Raw genomic sequence first — 21,162 nt, 5'->3', positions numbered from 1 at the left:
CTTGTTTTTTGTGAAAAACAATGCAGAGAGTTTGAGAGGCCTGCAAAGTGCTTCTGGGGACTGTGCAGGTGAGGGGGGCAAAAATGAGCAAAAAACAGGACATGCATAGGCTTTGGGAGGCTTGTAGAGTGCTCCTGGGGGGCAAAAACAAGCAAAAAAACCAGCTAGTTTTAAACTCTTTTTTTGCCTCCTCAGCCTATGCATGTCCATTTTTGTGAAAGGGGTGGGGTTTTGGGAGGCCACAAATGCTGTATTCTGTGTATAAGATGCACCCAGATTTTCACCCTCTTTGGGGGGGGGATGTATCTTGTACTCCGAAAAATACAATAAATGGTTGGTTTAATTGATAAACACATAGATGACTATTTTTAAAAATTTTTGGTTTACTTGTATTCTGTAATCTACTGTTTTATTATTGTAAAGTCTTAAATAGAAGGGTGAAATATACCATATTATTGGAGTATAAGATGCACTGGAATATAAGACGCACCAAGGTTTTGAAGAGGCAAATTTTTTTAAAAAGTAGGTAGGTAGATGGAGAGATAGAGAGGGAGAGAAAGAAAGAGAAATACAGTAGGTAGGTAGGAAGAGAGAGAGTGTGTAGGTAGGTAGGTAGAGGGATAGAGAGAGAGAAATACAGTAGATAAATAGGGAGAGAGAGAATAGGTAGGTAGAGGGATAGAGACGAGAAATACAGTAGGTAGGTAGGAAGAGAGAGAGAGAAGGTAGGTAGATGTTTCCAGATGTATTTATCCATGTGCTGGAGAAAGAAATCGCTGACAATCTGCAGCACCTGAAGACTTTGTTTCTGCTGGCACAGCACTTGTTCAATATAATTCTCATCAATCAGTTAAAGAGCTTTTCAGAATGGAAAAAAAGTTTTTTAACTCTGCAAACCTCCTAAAATCGGCCTGTTTTTCGCGAAAATGAGCGTGTTTTTTTTTTAAATAAAAGGCATGAATAGCCTTGGGGGTAGGGGGGCTTGCAGAGTGCTTGGGGGGAGGGCAAAGATGAGCAAAAATGTTTTTTGTCAAAAAAAAATTACATGCATAGCCTTATAAAGGCTTATAGAGTGTTGCTGGGGGCTGGGGGGACAAAAAATGACCCGTTTTGGCCTCCCCAGCCCCCAGGGGCTCTCTGAAAGCCTCCATAAGGGTATGCATGGCCATTTTGGTGAAGGGGTGGGTCTTTGGGAGGCAGAAAAATGTTGTATTCGATGTATAAAACGCACCCAGATTTTCAGCCACTTTTTTGAAGAAAAAAGGTATGTCTTATACTCCAAAAATAGTAATTAAATGCTGTAGCTTCAATTGTTTGTTTGCTTTTTAAATTCAGGAATCTTTGGGTGACTCTGAGGCCACACATATTGTTTCTGGATATTTAAATGGGAATATGAAATACCTATGGCCATACTTATGTGTATTGAGATTGAAATTTCCTGAGCTTGGAGAAGGAAGGTGGATTCAAATTATACTCAAATTTTACAGGAATACTATTCAATCAAGGTTGCCAAGAGGCAACGGCTGATGAATCATTTTATTTTCTTTCTTCTTTAAGATTCATAGTTCCTTGTACAGTTCGAGAATATCTCACTAAGGACAGAGGATACACTACAACTTTTTTGCCTCTCCCATTTCTATCCTTTGATGGTTATAGCAACATATTAGACAACCGAAGACCCACATGGTCATCCTTTCAAAGATATTTCCTTACCTAAGCAGATAAACAGAATGACCATGGGTGGGCAAAAAAGCAGTGGGAGCGGGATTGAGTTCTGAATTTTTTCTGGCTTCCCCATTGACTTCATGGGAAGTCAGGAAGGGAGCATCTGAAATCACAAATATGTTACTGTAATTGACTGCAATGATGCTGAGTGCCACAATACTATAAATGCAACTGGTGTGAATATGCTTGAAATTTCAATTAAATGGAAATAATGAGTCCGGGATTTTGTATGCATCCTTTAAGTTACCAGATTTGAAATATCCTGATCCAAAAATATTTGTGATGTGGTGAACCGTTTGGGCTAACTGAAAGCTACAAACAGAAAGACAAGCATGTTTTGCTCATATATAGATAGGCCCAAGGACCCACCGACAAATATGAGGATAGAACTTGTCCTAGATCCCACTACTTTAACCATTTCTGGCAGCAAAGCTTATTTGCCACTTTTTTTCTGTTGATTCTTACTGAAATCATAATGTTTTTCTATTTGTCTGGACTAATAAAGAATAGTGAAAACATAGGTTCAATATCTACTAGATCTACACATATATATGCTTCCCAAAGCCATTGTCATATCATAAATGATACTTCCATTTGCACTGAATAAGGGCACCCAACAAGTATATGTAATGTATGCTTTTCATCAAGATTCATGTAAAACAAAATGTTGAAATCTTGAATACAGGTAATTCTTGTTTAACTACCATAATTGGGATCGGCAATTCCATTGCTAAGTACCAGGTCATCAAGCAAGTCATGACATGACTGTGACAGACTTACAGCTTCCCTTCCACTGTGATTGTTAAGCTAACAATCACTGTGGTCAGTAAGTGAGATATCATATGACCATGACGTCTGATTTGCTGCCACCTTTTCCATTCATTCTGTTTACTATAAGGCAGTTGCAAAGCACACAAACAGAGATCAAGCAACCATGAGATGCTGCTATCATATTAAATGCCTGCCAATTGAAAAGCATCTGAATGTCAATTATGTGAGCACAGAGTCACAGCACAAGCCATAAATGTGACTTGGCCATAAAGTTACTTTTTCAGTGCCATTATAACTTTAAGTAGTTGCTAAACAATGAACACGGTAAGCAAGGTCTTTGTAATATGATTGAAAATAAAACATGGTCATATGTGGACCTGCTTAATGACTCAATTAATACTCAATTACAGTTGTAAAAACTTTAATAAACACAGCTCTTTGACCTGCATATAACAGCAAAACTTCTGCAACTCCAAGATGTGAGTCTAATATCTTAAGAGCAACCAAACAAACGTTGGTTAACTAGAGTTTCTACTTGCTACAGCTAAAGGTATTCAGGAGTTACAACATGTGAAAGACTATGGAGTCTCTACCCATGCTTCAAAGTAATTCATCCAAGATATGATCTCCACCAAGGTCCCAGGTAGTCAAACAACATTAACTTAAACAACTTGCCTGGTGTAAGATTTAGTTTGTTTAATCACATGAAATCCATTATTAATCACAGATACTGGTTCAGAATCTCTATTTCCTATCTCGCCTGGGATTAGACAGGAAGGGAAACTCTCATATTATATTGATAATATCCAAGTTGGAAGAGATTATTTAGTTCACAGAGTCCAATCCCTGCCGAGTGCAGGAAGCCAAAATAAACTGCATCCCTCTCTATGGCTATCTAGCCTTTGCCTAACTTATTCAGCAAAAAGAGACAATTGCTTCCAGTATCCTATTGCTTTTACTTTTAGAAAGTGTTTTCTAAAATTCAATCTGCCTTCCCGTAACTTGAGGTCATTATTTTGTTCTTTCACTCTGGAATAGTGGAGAACAAGCTGTGATCTTGTTTCATATGACATCCTTTCATCCGTCTGAAGAGTGATATGCCCTTCTGTTTTTTCAGGACTATTTCCAGTTCCTTCCATCTCTTTTCATAGAATCTATATCCTAGACTCTATGTGATCCTTGTCAGAACCTTTTCCAATTTTTGTAATTTTTTCTTAATGTGTAGGGCTCAGAGCAGGACACAATATCAGAAATAAATCTAGCCAATGCAGAATAAAGTGGAACTATTTCCCCATGACTTGGAAACTTTATTTCTATTTACACAGTTGAACATGACTTTTTTTTTGAAGCCATATCCCATTGTTGACTGATATTTAATTTGCACTCAATTACTATTCCACAAGTGCTAATTACATTCTTTTTGTTTCCTAAATGAACACCTTTGCATTTATCTATTAAGTTTGTTATTTCCAACTCATTTTCTAACTTATCAATATTTTATTGTCTTCTATTTATGAATTACCCCAAATGTGTATCATATGCAAAGTTGATAAACATTATCTCTCCTTCTGTTTCTATTAAAGGACATTAAGTTAATTCTTGACTATGACAATTGGGAACTTGCATTGCTCAGCAAGGCAGTTGTTAAGTAGCATTCACTTAGGATAAGTATCTCTTCAAATCTCTATGCAATCTCCTATAGCAGGTTTCAGTGCATATATATGTATGTGTGAGCATATACACTTGGAATCTATGTGTGTGTTATATGACAATTGGATAAAGTGAAATTGTACAATATCTCAAAGGTGAAGGGCCATTTAATCATCTTTTCTTTTTTTCCATTCTTCGTCCTCTTCTCTCAATTTCAACTCTGCAAAAATAACATCTAGATTTTTTTTTGTCTCAATACATGTATAAGCTTTCTGTGACACCATTATTTACAACAGCTATCCCTAATGTCTTATCTTATTCTGCATTAATTTTCTTTTTCCGGAAAATATCATTCAGTTAATAGGAATTTGAAGAGGAAAGCAGCACTGAATGTAGAAAATTTGAATAAAAGCAATAAAAATACATTTCCTTTTTAGTCCATCTAGTCCAGGATCCCTAATTGTAACATAGCTCAAGTCTAACATAAAAGGAGAATAATTAGTGACTACAAACAGTAGGCGGGCTTAATTCAGAAGCAGTGAGTCAGCTACTATCAGCATTAATAGGAAGGAACTAGAATGCACCAGCTGCCAAGTTCAGTTGACTGGAGACTCTCACACGTGGAAAAGAGCAAAAACTCCAGCAACCTGTTGCTATATTAGCCCTGCCAGGCTTGAAAGCTCCTCCTAGACATCAGGGGCAGCATTAAAAAACCAGGGTAGGAACATATAACCTTGCATGTCATGGTATCAAAGGCTGCAATCTCACCAGAAGCCATGGAGCCGACAGACTTGGCAAAGCTCTGGGAAAAGCCAGCTGCGACTGAAAAATGGGCACGTGCCAGGCTGCAAATCCAATCCAGGCACTGAACATTGTGATCCCTCTCTTTTATTATTCTCATTTCCCAGTAGATAAAGCCAAGTTTCTCAAGCACAAAGCAAAGACCAGCAGCTGCATGGAGAGCCACTGTGGGGGCTTCCCTGGCACTTTCGGGCTAGGGGAATTTCTGCACAAGCTTTGACAGCCCCTGTGATTTCCATCCTGACTTGACAGACATATTTCATATGCATCAAGCAGTACAGGGTGAAAGACCCCCAGTCAGAACTCCAACAAGACACATACTTTTTTAGAATATTCCATTCTGTCTCCTTCCTCCAAGAGCCAACAGCATCCTGTGAGATAATTCCAGAGGGATGTTCCTTGCTTTTTCCTCCGAAGATTGGTGATCCTATCTACCATATTTTATCCACTCTATCCTATCAACCCTATCATATCACGCTGGTGCTACTTAGGAGCTCTTTAGGCAATCAACAGACCCACACTCAGAAAATGAGTTAACTACAGGTAGTCCTCAAATTATGATTGGTCACTTAGCAACCGTTCAAAGATACAGCTATTTGTAGCATCCTGTGGTCACATGCCATGTTTTTGACAAAACAAGTATTTACTTATCATTTCAGGTAAAAACTGCTCCGTAACAAACAATGGGTTTGCTTAACAACCACTACATTCACTGTATGACGTTATTCACTTAATGTTCACTGCAAAAAATGTCATAAAATAAGGTCCGGTCACATTACAACCTGCTTTAGGACCATCACAATTAGCACTCAATTATGATTGTAATTCGAGGACTATCTATATTAGCACAACCTAGCAGTAAACTCTCTTCTGACTTGGCAAATGTTGCTAACTTTATCACTTCTTGCTTCCTCCATTACTGACAATGCTGGCTGCAGCTGCTTAGAATGGCAGTTTAGCAACATCTAGAACCCTTGTTTCTCAATCTTAGCAATTTCTGGATATATGGAGTTCAACTCCAGGGACCCCATCCAACAGAGCACCTCTTATGTTCTTACGTAATTTAGAGGCCATCAAATTGAATTAAACTCTGATGATTTCCAATATTAAAAGCAATGAATAATCAAATTTAAACAAAAACCTCAAATGTGTATAAATTATAAATTCTATATTGGACAGAATTCTACATGTCCTGGGGGAGCAGTCAAGCTTTCAAAGATTTCTCAATCATCTTCAGGATGGGAGCTATGGAGGGTGGAAGCTGTTCCAGAGGGCAGATGCCACAACAGAGAAGGCTTGTTTGTAGAGCAAAGTGATCTAGAATATATTGAATCCGATTGTACAGAATAGCACTTAGCAATAGCACTTAGACTTATATACCGCTTTACAGTGCTTTATAGCCCTCTCTAAGTGATTTACAGAGTCAGCATATTGACCCCAACAATTTGGGTCCCCATTTTACCTACCTGAGAAGGATGGAAGACTGAGTCAACCTCAGGCAGAAACTACCAGAAATAGGTAGCTTAGCTCATAAAAGAATAGGTAGATGTGTTATCTTATTATGTCAGGAAGTTTGTCAAACTCTGAAGGTGTTTATGCTTCAGCAGTAAGGCAAAGGCAATGCCCACCATTATATATTTCATTTTGCCAACAGCAGTGATAATGGAGCCAGCAGGAGTTCAATAACATGGCAACAATTTTCTTAAGCCTCCAAAATTAACTACACCACTGACTAGGCAGCCAGGAAGAAGGGAAAATGGTAGCTATTTCAGAAAAGGGAGAAAAAAAAGGAGTTAAACTCAAAAACAGAAGCTATCTTCATACTCATGGGAGTAAATATGCCTCAGAATTGGACAGACATCTGAGAGTGTTCCTTCCTTAAAAGAAACAGAAGGATTAATAATTACAGTTGATTTCATGCAGAATGTGGTTGAAGCACCTGCAGATTCAGAGGGGTTTTTTGGACGGGGAGGGGGGCAGTACAAAAATGTGTTTGTGTTGTACTGAAAGTTCTCAACTTACGACCAAAATTGAGCCCAAAATTTATCTTCCTATGCTGTGAGACATTTGTCAAGTGAGTTTTGCTCCATTTTACAACTTTTCTTGCCACAGTTGTTAAATGAAACACTGCTATTTATTAAGTTAATGACACAGTTAAGTATATCTGGCTTTTGACCGGTACCCATGGAGATTGCAGTCCGAAGCATGTAGAGGAAGGGGAGAAAGTATTGCACAAGCAGAAATAGTAAAGACAAGGGATGGCAACAGAATACCTAACTGGTCTAATAATGTTTAAACACATCTGCTCCAAAAGGTAAAAAGCATAATTGAAAGATTATTGCCTCAATGATATAACTTTCTTGCAGTTCTTGATGATTTGGTAGAAAAAGTCATTAAACGTTTTTCCCAAAAAATGGGCAGAAACTGACCGGACTGTAGCAACTTTGATTCTGAATTCCAGAGCAACAGTCATGTTAACAGATAGCAGCAAACAAGATTAGTTTCTTAATTTTTCAAAACATTAATTAACTATTCTTTCTCAAATGATTCTAAAGTTCAGTTCAAAGGGCTCAATCACAATATACAAAAGACTGCACTGAGTCTAAGTCCACTGGCATTTAGTAATAGCTTCCTCCAGGAGCCCTGAACAAGAGAGTTTTAGACAAGTAGATTTCCATGAAACTGCAAGTAAAAGTCATCACAGCTCAGTGTCCCTAACATGCTGGGCAGTTAGTTGACTGGACACAACTCTAGTTGTGTCCACAGTTGTACTTTAGTTTATAGTGGATGATGAGTTTAGATCAGTGGATTTTTGGAGGGTTGGAAAAGGCAATAAAATCACTGTGGTGAAACTGTAAGAGTGCATTTTCGAAATCTGGTGTGTTGTCCATGAATGGGTGCCCCTTTGGACCCACTAAATTAATTCTAGTCATGTCTGCACATTTCCTAAGTCCAGAAAAAAGAAAACATGTCATCTATGAAGGAGAAAATATTTGATCTTATATTCTATTTGGGATCAAGTCAGACCTGCAGCACCGTTCTCACCAGGAACAAAATCATTGCCATCAAGAATTTTGGGTGGCCATTAGTACTAGCCCAAAATTCACACTCAATATTACTGAATGAAATGTGACAACAATTATCATAGTCCAAATTATTATGCTACAATTCCTACTATCCCAACACACTGAACCTCATAATGGGAACTGTAGAAAAACCTTCTGGACACAGTAATCTATATAGGCAGCTCACAGCAGCCTCTCCCAACATAACATGCTATAGTGGTGTTAAGATTACAAAATCATCTCGGGCTTATGTATTGCTTATGTTTTGTATGAAAGTATCAGTCCAGTGAATGCAATCCATACATGAATATGTTCAAGTTTTCTGTACTGTGTGCTTACACCATATTCATTCATAATAATCTGTATGGAATACGTTTGGATCTATTTGTATCCTTGTGGAGAAGAACTGTTTAAAATATATTCTTTCTTTATATCACCTTTGCAAACAAAAAACATTATTTGTTTCTTGCTCCTACCACCAAATTGGGTTATCCAGGCCTGCTATGCCTACTCTGTTGCAAATATATGTTTGAAACCACTGGGGCAGTCAATTAAATAATTCATTTTATTCCTGATCATGTTGGGCTTTTCGTATGGCACCCACAATAAAATCAATGACCCATCTGATGAAGGAACAAAAGGAGTCTTGGGGAAACCTCCTCCCCATTCACACTTATAAGAAAAACAAACACTGGATTTTCATTGAACTTGTCCTACCCTATGAAGTAAAAGAATCTATGAATTCAAAATAAATGGAACTTGCACAAAATTCTGCAGCCAGACTCCAGTTACTCCATTCCATTCCCAACCACTGTGGTTTTCTGTTCTTCCCCACCTCCCAAGAGTCAGTACTGTATGACTCTGGAGCATGCTCAGTCCCTATGGAAAGGGAACCTCCTCCCCATGAGATGTTGTGTTCTAAAAAGTGCTACAGTTAGGCAATATTTGTGGTTGCCCCAAGCCTGTTGATACTTTTCTGTTATGCAGAAATGTCGTTTTTCTTCTGGCTATTTGAGCTAGAGTGAGCATAAAGATTGTAGATAGAACAGGGTTTATATTGGCGGTTCTCTGGGTGAGCTGCAAAATGTTGCAAAAGGATTTTAATTTCTCATATTATTTAACAATAGCAAAAGATAAAAGACTAACATGGAGTGCTAAAATAAACACGCTAGGTTATAACTAGACTTTTGTATGAAAGGATTCAGTTGAAATGATTGATTGCAAGTCAGCCAGTTCCATAGGGACTTATTATAAATTGCCTATAATTTATGTAGTGGAAGGATCAAACAATGAAGTGCTATCATGAACTACTGGATACTTACTGACCAGTCTAAAATATTGAGGTAATTATATGACCAGTCTAAAATTTCTCCTGACAAAATCTATTTCTTTTAATATGTCAAAAAATAAAGAGGTGTTTTATTTAGATGAAACTTTTAAATCATGTTTTGAAAGACCATTCCACAATACCTAAAATATGATAGTAACCTATTTTCGGCTCATCATTCGGATAAGCCCAGAGCTGAAATAAAATCTTCTAGGCCCAAGTCCAAGATCTCATCCGCGAGGCTGGACTGTAGAACAGCAACTGTCAAACTATTTACTAGCCTAAATCTCTTAATTGCAATAATATGAAGAAGAAAATCCACATCTGACTGATCAACTACGTTTGGGATCAGGAAATAATCCCCCCTTCTGTTTTATGGAAAACAGTTAAGATTGGCTTATGACCAACTGAGACTTCTTTATCCAGAGCTACTTCTGTTACTACACATTTGTATGTCACACCTGCTCTCATACTAGAGTACAATATAGAGACTATAAGTAGAGGAGGTGAGGGTTAGCAGTTGAAAGATTGTGACCTTCGGAACAGGTGCAAGTAGTTGGTCCATGTCAGGTTTCTTCCACATCTGAACTTTTGATTTTTGAAGACAACATCCACATGGAGATTTCTGCTTTGTACAGGAAGGTTGTAAATGGGAAATGACCCATTTGGTTATACAAAAAATATATCCAGTTCCCTCTACAGGTAGGCTTTGACTTACAAGAGTTTGTTTAGCAACCATTTGAAGTTACAATGACATTGAAAAAAGTGACTTATGATCGTTTTCACATTTATTGCAGCATTCCCATGGTCATGTGATCAAAATTATGTTTGGCTACTGACTCATATTTATGATGGTTGCAGTGTCCTGGGATCATGTGATCACTATTTGTGACCTCCTGTCAGGAGGGAAAGTCAGATTCACTTAACAACTGTGTTAACTTAACAATTGTGGGAAGAAAGGTCATAAAATAGGGAAAGCTCACTTAACAAATGTTTCACTTAGAAACAGAAATGTGGGGCTCAATTGTGGTCATAAGTTGGGGACTACCTATATATGAATGACTATGTTACTCCCTTCTACCAGATTTATTAATAACGCCTCTGCCAAAGGTTCTAATTATGTTCTACTATAAAATAAATAGTGGCCAAGTTCTAAAGGGTTGGAATTTCTTAGTACTTTGTAAAAAAAAAAAGAGAGAGAGAATTATCTTCTTTAAGGAACTGTGTTTAAATCTAATAACATGGAGAAAAAACCTTGGTCAAAATCATTTAATTGCAACAATAAGGAATTTTATTACACATTACAGATTTGTAATTTACCATTTTTGGAGTATAAAACGCACTGGAATATAAGATGCACCTAGGTTTTGAAGAGAAAAAAAGTTTTTACACTCTGCAGAACTGAAGCAGTATATAAGTCTAACTGCTATTGCTATAGCCTTCAGGAGGCTTAGAGTGTTCCTGCTGGCTGGGGGGTGGGAGGGCAAAAGTTGAGCAAAAAACGGCCCATTTCCCACTCATTTCTGCCCTCCCCAGCCCCTAGGAACACTCTGCAAGGTTCCTAAAGGCTATGCACAGCCATTTTGGTGAAGGGGGCGGGGTTTCGGGAGACAGAAAATGCTGTATTCAGTGTATAAGACGCACCCACATTTTCAGCCTCCTTTTTGAGGGAAAAAGATGAGTCTTATACTCCAAAAAATATAGTAATTTTTCTATGGGGATGAGGATCACTGGTAAGATTTTAACAAGTGTTAGGAAAGCAGAAAGAGTGGATTTTATATAACAATTAAAAGTCCCAGGCTGGGAACCAGGAGACAATGAGTTCTAGTCCTACTAGTGGCCTTGGCCAATCACTCTCTTTCAGTCCTACAAAGAATCCAATGTCAAACCATTTCTGAAATTTTCCCAAGAAAACTGCAAGGACTGGTCCAGGCAGTCAACAGGAGTCAAGACTGACTTGAAGGCGTCAAAAAATAAGATAAAAATAGAAGCATCAGTAGTAGAACATTTTACTCTGTCAGCCATCATTTTTGGAACAGAAAGTCCCTGGCAACTTCTCTGCTATGCTACTCTGTGGAGATCCCTTGAGTGGTACTTTATCTTCCAAATAAACCTGATCAGACAATATAATATCACAATCACAGTTTACTTGATCCTATAAATCTGCTGGCTCTTGTGCACTGAAAGGGCATAACAGTGATAGAACATCATCAGCCCAACTTATCGAAAATCTGTGGTTCAGATCTCAGTAACCCCAGATAGGGCCAAAACTCTGTTTGGAAATCTTGGACAGCTGTTGCCACTCAAAGTTAGCTATACTATCTTAAATGCATCAATGGTCTTACTCGGTTTAGGCAACTACTCCTATGTGCTTAATCTGTCCCTGAGGCATTGCTGCAGGATCTCTTAAGACTGTCAATGCAGTACTGACTCCATAGCCATGTCCCTTTGCCAGCTGTGTCCCTTTTAGCAGACAGATATGGGATTTTTTTCCTCCACTTTTGTTCTTGTCTGTTTTCTTTTGAAAGCTTTTGTCTTGCTTTCCTTTTTCTGGATTATTCTTCCTCTGTTTTGCTTCTCTAGCTAATTCTATTTCCTATCTAGCTAATTTTATTTTCTCCTCCATTTTTGTGTGTTAATAAAATAGTCTGCTTAGGAACAAAAGGGCACATCCATGGAATCTTGTATATGGATAAAATAATTCAATCCTTGTTCAGCATATTCTATCTCTAGATTCAATGTCTCTAAAAGTTAAGCTAAATCTTGGGTGAAAGGAAAAATAAAACAAAAAGTATAGCAGACAATACTTGAAATAGTAAAGCTTTTATATGAAAAAACCCTATAAACCTGAAAAAAATCACATGATGCATGGGAACATCAATATATATCTAGTAATAGCATAATACACAATACACAAATCCTTCTTTCTTTCTTCTTCTTTTCTTTTCTTTAACATAACATTATGTAAAACATTCATATAATGAAAAAAATCACATGAGCACCCATCTTTCTTTCTTCTTTCTATACCTTAACATAATTTTTTAATTCATGCAATTCAGGCATCATAGTTTTAACATGACAGTCAATTTTATGCAAATTCTTATTTTGTTTATGTAATTAATGAGAACTTGTCTTCAACTTCCATTGCTAGCACATGTAATATCCCACTGGAAATTGTAGAAACTCATATTAAATCAATTAAGTTTTTCAACTGATTGCACAGGAGTGAGAAAAATAGGACACCTAAATTTAATTCAAACTTGCAGTGTTTTATCCATGTAACACAAAGTTGTAATTTAGAAATATGTTATGTTATTATACACACACACACACACTTCAAGGATATATGCTGTGATATTAAAAACTTTCAAAGAGGTTCCAAGGTATGCTACCAGAAGAAGGAATCTATTTTAAGTCGCTACAAAATTCTTCACTATTACTATTTGAAACATGACGTTATAGCGTACCAGGCTTTGTAGATATCAGAGCTAAATATTTTAAGCACCTGGGTACCAATACTAAGTGTCTGCACCTTTTTATGCTGTATGCATGCATTGACTGGAAGCTATATGTTGCTGCCATCATTGTAATTAGATCAGAGTGGTAATCACTTAAAATAAATTATTCTAGTGACAAAAGCTGTGGCCTTGAATATTAGCATTTTAAAAAAATGTAAAGCAGACTACATGCTGGAAAACACATGCTGAAATCTTCCTATTTACTATGTATAAAATTTTGAAATGTGTAGTTATTGTACACGTTTAGGAAATTGATTAGTTACTATCCTATTGAAAATCATTAGGGTTTAATCCATTATTAACCCAAGTAATTCCCTTCAGTAAGTCCTACACATTTCAGTGGGGCTTATTGTAGGTTAATTGGGTATATATACTCAGTACTTTATGTTCTATATTTAGTTATAGTTGTTACAAAATTTTGTAAGCTAAAACAATATATAGTCTGATATTATAGTGGGAAAGTGGTTTGTCTAAGTCTAACATGACACTAGCAGGATTTGAGGTGAGGAATTCTTTATCAGTAGCTCATATCACATTATGCACGCCAATTCTTACTTTAGATCTTTTCTGAAGTTCAAGCTCTCATAACTCACCTCTGAGGATGAATACTATTATCATTTTGGTAATGGGGAACTGCAAATTTGAAACATATTGTAAGAATGCAATTTCACAGGATTCCAACTTGCAATTTTTCAAGGCAATTTGTATCTCAGGAATTATTTTCTTTCATTTAATTTTCCAGTCTAGGCTTGGTAATGCTTTAAATTTGTAAATGGATTTCAGCACAAGGTGGAATATAAAAAATATGCTTTATTTCTACCAGTCTTTAATACTTGAACAAGCAATTGATCACATACATATTAATATATCTGATTAGCTTAAAACAAGAACCACTGTCCCTTAGATGAAGTTACTTATTTTGTTAAATTTATATCCCACACTCCTTCAGGAATTCAGGCAGTGCATATACCATTTTTTCATTTTTTTTCTCCATTAACCTTGTGATTGGACTGAGACAGAGTAAATGGCCCAAAATCATGTAACCACTACTTTTTCTCACATTGCAATCCTTTTATCAAATCTAGTACTAGCCATAACTGAAAATTTCTTCAACTGAAAGCCATTTACACAAGATTTCCTAAAACTGGCATGTTACGTATTTTCTCTTATGCCTAGATTTTCAAAACTGAATGTAGTTTTCATTATTCTGTAAACTAAGTACTGATTGCAACAACAGAAATCCAACTTCTGAGGTAAAAATTTAACTCAATTTTTTTTTCTTTGCAAACCTAGAGTTTTTTTTACTAGTGAAAAAATCCTGTTTTTACTAGATGAAACAGGTTGCAACTTCCTACTTCCTTCCCTTGACACTTTAAAATGATAAAAACTCAGCAAATTGCAATTTCACATGCAGTTTATCTTTTGAGTAAACATCAACAAGATTACACTTCAAATGTCTATACAATATAACTCAACTTTCTGAGTTATATATAATTGTTAAAAGTAGCGTGTGTAGTATCAGAGGGCTCAGGAACTACAACACTCTAGCTGAAGTCAACTAATGATCCTGTGATATCACCAGATAGGACACAATTGTTTCTGAACTTCTTTTGGTTTTAGGGAAACTTTAAAGTACATATGAGAGCAGATCTCTCAAAGGCAAACTTGTCTTGATTCTCTATCAACCTCTCCAAAAATTAAGCTATTTGGCCAATGAATTCCTCCAGAAGAATTTTGATAGGTGCAAGTGACCTGTAGGATGTCTATTCTTAACCTAAAGGAATAAGAAAGCAAGTTTCCCCCCCCAAAAAAATCTGTGAAGTTTCTTTTATGAGGATTTATTATGTGTAAAGCATGGGAACATCAATATATATCTAGTAATAGCATAATATATGAAACATGCATTATCCCAAACAGAATCATGAGATTACATTTCTACACCAGGAACTTGTGCTTTTGAGGTGTCTTTCATCATATGCTCTCATACCTACATTTCCATGTTGGTTGCATAACACAGTGGGATTATTTCGAGAGTTCATCTTAATTTTATTATTGAACAGCAATGGTAAATCAGTAATCAGTTGTCCCGCAAATTCTTGGATTTGAAACCAATTCATAATACATAGATGCAAAATCAATATGTAATTTTTATCTTGCTTACTTCCTTTTATTTAAAGTTATTACTACATGCAAACCCAGTTTATAAACTGAGATTATTTCTTATTTATACCAAAAGAAACCAATAAATCCTCCAAAGGTTTCTATGGAAAGAAAAACAAAAAAATTATAGAATAATATATTTTAACTTTTTAAAATTTCTTTTAGCATCAGGAAGCAATTTCATCTTTTACTATTATAGTTGATGCAAACAAATATTTTTACTGGAAAACAATGAATATAAATTAAAATTAAGAAAATAATGTAAATTGTTCCTTTAAACTTTACATTGTAAGTCTGCAGCATTTACCATGGAATTTTGATGGCATAATCTGAACAGATTAATAAAGGATATCTTTATTTTTTGTACAGAGAACCACAAATACTACCAACTTCAATTGAAGCCATACAGGATTACACAAATATCCATCAAAATATTTCATCCCCCATTTTACAGAACCTTGAATATTTATATTTATCGTTAAAATGCTGAATGGTACTGGCCAGCATTGCTGGCAAGGCATAACAGTCCAGATAGGACATAGATTAAAAAAAAACAAAAAAACACACACACACAATATAAATGAGCAGATAACTAAGAGAACATCTTTTAATATATAAATGTAGGGCAATGTAGACAAAATTGTCTTTTTAGCGCTATCATGATGGGGCTCAGACTCTTAAAAGAATGGAAGCCACAGTGCAACTTCATTATTCACTAACTTATATAACATTTAATCAACAGGAAATATCAGTATACATACAAACACACACATCCTGATTTTAAAAATCCTTTTGTAGGCAACAAGATTTAAAACTATACCTTTTTCTAACTTGCTAAAAATATGCTTCTGAAACATTTTTTTTGTAACTTCAGTTCTGAAAGGTTTATTCTTTTTAGAATAAATCCTCTTATTTGGAATGTTTGCTTGATGGATTCACTTGATTTCCCCTCCTCTTGTTTTTTTTACCCATTCTTATTTGTTCTGTCCCCCCCAAACCTCTCTCTAATTCTATCCACTTCAATCTTTTCAGAGGGAGACAACCCCGCCCCTAACCTCCAAACATTTCTTAACATTCTTGAGTTCTTAAAACATCTCTGAGGTTGTTTTAATTAACTCTTTCCTTCACTAACAGAATTTTGCTGCTTTTTAAAGAGACAAAATTGCAAATTTTCTCCAACTTATTTTTCTTTCAATAAATGTTCAACTGAAAACACTCCTAACACAAATAATCTTTTTTCCCTAAATCTATACATATTTAAGTGGCAAATTAAAGCACACTTTCTTGAAAGAAGTTCTTTTCAATCAATGCAACTTTTACAATTTGTAAGATTTATTACAATTATCATTGCGCAAAAGTGATTTCTAAAGCAAAATATTTACCTCAAAAAGCATTTGTTAATTATGCTGTATGTATGATCTCAAACTTGTTTTTTTTTTTGTATGGATGGCATACAAATTTTAAAAATAAGTAAAATCAAATTGTATTTTTCAAGTGCCAATTCAGTAAAATTAAGAAAGGTTTTTGAAACAACTTTCAGTACTGGTGAAGATAAATTTTAAGATATGTATTAAATGCTTTTTTTTTACACTTTTTGCATTCTGATTTAATAAATATGTAAGCTAACCAAAACTATCCTCCTTAGACAACCTGAATTTCTCATTGTCTAATTCAGTCTTCTCCAACCTGCACTTTCTAGTCATAGTGAACGAAAACTCTCTGTCTGCATGAATCATACCAGAAGGGGATTCTGGGAACTACAATTCAATGCATCTGGAAACAGTTTGAACAAGGCTGAAGAATGTGGATCAGTTTCTTTTTTTTTTTAATGAAAGAAGCAGAGTGTGATTTATTTTATTTTGATAACTTGAAACATATAGAGAGCTGTAGGTATTTCTTTCTAAAGTGCTGGCAATATTTATAAGTTTCGATAAGTGGTGGAAAACTTCTCACTAGCTACATTATTATTAAGACTATTACAAACATTCTGAATTAACTAGTTCCTCTTCTGATTATCATTCCAAACAGGAAAATCAAGTCCCAAGACAAGTTGAAAAGACACACATATTTGAAACTTAACCCAGCAATACAGAAGAATCAACTATCTATTTTTATAATAATTAAATATAAATTTTCTTGGAAAAAAATCATTACATTAACCTCATTACGATATTTGAATACAAGGTTCAAAATATATCAGGGAAATCTATCAATAAAATATTAGCATATACTAAATGATATGATCTAAAATTTTGGGAAGATTTTAAAATCTTGAACCCAGCCAATGAGAAGAATGTGGTAATATTAATCTGGGAAATTATTTGATTTTTTAAAATTATCTTTTATATCTATAAGGATTGAAGGCAATTCACTAAGTAGATAATTTTGCAATTGATTTAATTTGCATACATTGGCTGATTTCAGCATTATGTAAGAATCAATCACCTTTCAGAATCGTCTATAATCTATACAAATGATTTTTTTAAAATCATTGAAGAATAAAAGTTCCTTTTCTTCCTACTCCTCCAGCTACCAATCCCCCCATAATATTTCTTAAGTTTTTTTCACTGTGTAATTGGCTTCCTGAATACATTTCTCTTAGGCACCCTGTAACACCATACATACTATATATTAACCTACAAAGACTGTTTACAAACATTACTGTTCATCCATTATACAAAATCCATACTATTGGTCCAATAAATTAATCAAACAGATTTTGGGACTCTTGCAATGTTTCAGAAAATCTGATATTTATTTATAGTCTTTCAGCAATACATTCTACATAAGGTTTGGAAGTCCAAGAAGTATGAGAATCAGTGTGAATACAAGAGCAGGAAATTGTGATGTCAATCATGCACAAAAATAATCTTTTGAATTATATGAACAGGCAGCTAAACTACCCTTCTCTCCCATTAGATTCTTCTAAAAAAAAGAATCACAATTTCTAATATAAATACACTTTGGACATTTTATGTTCACTTTCTAGGATTTATATGACTAAGGATTGATTGCAACTTTTTTCTGAAGGAAAAAGCTGTTTGCTATAAGATATTTAGTGAAAGCTTCCACTAATAAACCTAGATAAAGCTAGATAAGCAATATAATGAACAAAAGATCAAAAGTGAATAAAATGAAATAACAAAAAAACATACACAAAAATACAAAATATTTACAAAAATAAGTAGAAAGCAAGTATTTTTACATCCAGAAATTGGGCCAAAATTTTTCTAATTTCTTCAATTTTAACAAGAATTTAAAACTAAACAGCTTCATTAAAAAAACATAGCATAAGGAAGTCATGTCATGCTGAAATTTATATAAATATTGCAATTTAAGCCAAAATACCATACTTTTAGTGTTGATAAAGAGTAATAATATCTATCTAAATTTAATTGTTTCTTTAATGCATCCAAAGTAATTTGGGGTGAAAAGAAATAAACAAGCAGTTTAAGAAAGGCTTTTAAAAATGTTTTTCAAGTAATTTTGTTTTGGAGTGGAAAACAAAAATGTAAATATTTTCTTGCAAAGTAGCTTTGTTTATGCCATCTTAGCATTTTAAGCACATTTTATCTTCTCTGTCACATTTCAACATAGATAAATTCAAAGAAAACAAACAACTGGATTACCTTTGTTTTTTAGGGACTGAGTGTTCAATCTCGAGTTGTTTCCCATGCAACTCCACTTTGCCTAAAAACACAAGTTTGCTTTTTAAAAAAAAAATGTACACTGAAAAAAAGTAAAAGGTGGATATCAATGGGTCACATATAACTCAACTTCTACTCCTCCTACTTTTCATGTTTTAATTCAACTAAGGGGGAGATTCAGGTGCATTTTACTATAAAAACTCCTGCTTGATATTCTTATCTTTCTACTCTTAATTTAAAAAAATTAAATGGATTTCAAATGGAGAATATATGATAAAAAAACCAAACACATTTTATTCCAAGGGTAACAATTTAACTCATTTTCATATACACATTACAAGATCTGCTTTACCAGAGAATGGAGAGGAAAAAACAGGAATTGTAAGGCCTATTCCAATGTCCAACTTGCTTGGCTATCAAGATAATTCATATCATCTTTTCATTTTTTTAAAAGAAGATAAATTAAAACATTCAGTTGAGAAGAAAGTGACATTAAAAAGAGCCAGAACTCTGATGTGGTATTTTAAATAGGGAACAAAACATCTGGTCTCAGCAAAAGTCAACATTAGATTTGCTCTGCTAGTTCCGTCTGCTTCTCTTGTCTCAAATCTCTAAACAGCATGGCGACCTTCAGGCTAATACACCCATCACATGCCCCAGGAAACCCCTGTTTAAATCAAAATGGCCAAAGTCCAACACCTCCCCTCTTTTTCCACACTTCCCACCCTGAAGTACCACACACGCTTAACATGCAAAAATACAACACTGGATTGCTTGATAAATCCCAAATGGCATTGAAAGAACGTGGAGTGGGGCAGCATTGATCCCAGAGAAGATATAAAAGTGATGGAGAGTTTTGTTTATTTAAGAGATGACTAATTTGTAGGGGAGAAATGGGGGGGGGCTTTCTGAAGAGGGAAAAAAATCACCCATTCCCCTACACAGATACATGGAATATTAATTCATGGTTTGCCAAACGAAATTTTGTTTATAGGAAAGGCCTGATTTATGTAATATCCTAGTAGTAGAAGAAGAATAAGGGTACTTTATTAAGTGAGGAGGACATTTTGGCTGGATAATAAAAACAAGAGCCCTCTAGAAAGCCTATGGAAGTTGATAGGAGATTCTAGGCCCAACAAGTTAAAATACTCGCCACCTAGTTCAATACTCAAGGAGAAAAGTGGGAGGGGGGAAACGAAGGGGTGCCCCCCTCCCGTGGATGAGAGAAAAATACGAAACGAAAGTAACTTTCATTGATGACTACAGAGAGCTAAAGAAAGAAAGGGCGGAAGCGCGAGTACGAGCAAAGTGTGGCTGCCTGGTCGCATCCTTTGTACACCACGTTTTACGAGTCTTTGCACACACAAAAAGAACCGGCCCGGTAGTATTTGCGGTTCTGAGTGGCAGTATCCGTTTTATAAAATTACGCGGGTTTTCTCCTTTTTTGAAAAACAATTGTTCATTCCAAAATCTCAAAGGTTTCCAAAGGAAAGGGAGAAAAAAGAGATGAAAAAGACAGAACGAGCGAGCGATAAATCCATTGGCTTACCAGAAAAAGTTTCGATGGCTTTCATAGCCCATTGCTCATCTGGGCAGTCGACAAAGGCGTAGCCAGACTTCACCAAGAACTGGCCAGAGAAGGATATTTTGTGGTCGTTGAAGACTTTCTCCAGATCCGCCGGAGTCACGTTCTCGTTGAGGTTTCCAATATACAGCTTGTTCATGGCTGATGCCTTTTGCACAAAATGTTGGGTAGGTCCAAAACGGGAGTGAGTCACGGGAGGTGGGAGGGAAAAGAAGAAAATAACTCACATACACCGGGTGGAGAGAGAGGGGAGACGACTAGGCTTTTCGAAACTTTTAACAATTGCTTTATATTTTAAAAGTTTCTTATTCTTTGTTGGGGGGCTAGCAAAGTAAGAAAAACCGGCTATTTTGGTTGTGGGAAGGAAAGGGGGAGGGGGATAATCTAAGAGGAAAGAAGGGGGAATGTTCCCTGTTTTGCAGAATCAATGGGGCCGGTTGACTTGGATGCAAGTTCGTACGGCGGGCTTGGGAAAATGGCTTTTTTTTCCAGTGGCCCCCCAACTCCTTTTGAGTCGCAACTCATGTGTGTCGCACACGCGCGCGCACACACACACATACACGCACACCGAGAGAAAGGCAAAGGACGTCTCCGACTGCGAGGCAGGACTTAGCGCCGCCCCTAAATAAAATAGACCTGGAAAAATGAGTGAAAATGTTTGCAAGAGGAAGCCACGTGGTGGAGCCAAAAAGGGGCGGGGCACCCTTTTTACACATAGAATGACTCCTGTTCCGAAGCATGTTATCTTTTCTCAACATTACTGAGTTTTTTTATTTACAGTTTCCGTCGGTTTTCCCGCGAAGAGAAATTTTTCCGCTTTTTCCAATCGAGCGCAATTATTCAGCCAAGCGCAGCTATAGGACGCCAATTCCTGGTTTCCTCTCCCTGCCAGGAGGGCCATAGCCCAGCCTCC

General features: G+C 35.9%; 1 protein-coding gene across 1 annotated transcript in view; it reads right to left on the bottom strand.

Moving 5' to 3' along the window:
• Positions 1-20,610, bottom strand: part of IGF2BP1 (insulin like growth factor 2 mRNA binding protein 1) — a 72,293-nt gene extending 51,683 nt beyond the window's left edge. The window contains exons 1-2 of the mRNA XM_014075005.2: positions 20,214-20,610; positions 18,647-18,707 (exon numbers count right to left, since the gene is read on the bottom strand). Coding sequence (XP_013930480.1) covers positions 18,647-18,707; positions 20,214-20,388 — 236 coding nt within the window. The 5' untranslated portion in view covers positions 20,389-20,610. The remainder of the gene's footprint in view (positions 1-18,646; positions 18,708-20,213) is intronic.
• Between the last annotated feature and the right edge of the window lie 552 nt (positions 20,611-21,162).

The sequence above is a fragment of the Thamnophis sirtalis genome, unplaced genomic scaffold (genome assembly GCF_051295495.1).
Source record: "Thamnophis sirtalis isolate CommonGarterSnake01/CBP01778 unplaced genomic scaffold, rThaSir2_p1.2 scaffold_4, whole genome shotgun sequence".
NCBI lineage: Eukaryota > Metazoa > Chordata > Lepidosauria > Squamata > Natricidae > Thamnophis > Thamnophis sirtalis.
This window is presented reverse-complemented; position numbering and strand designations above follow the sequence as displayed.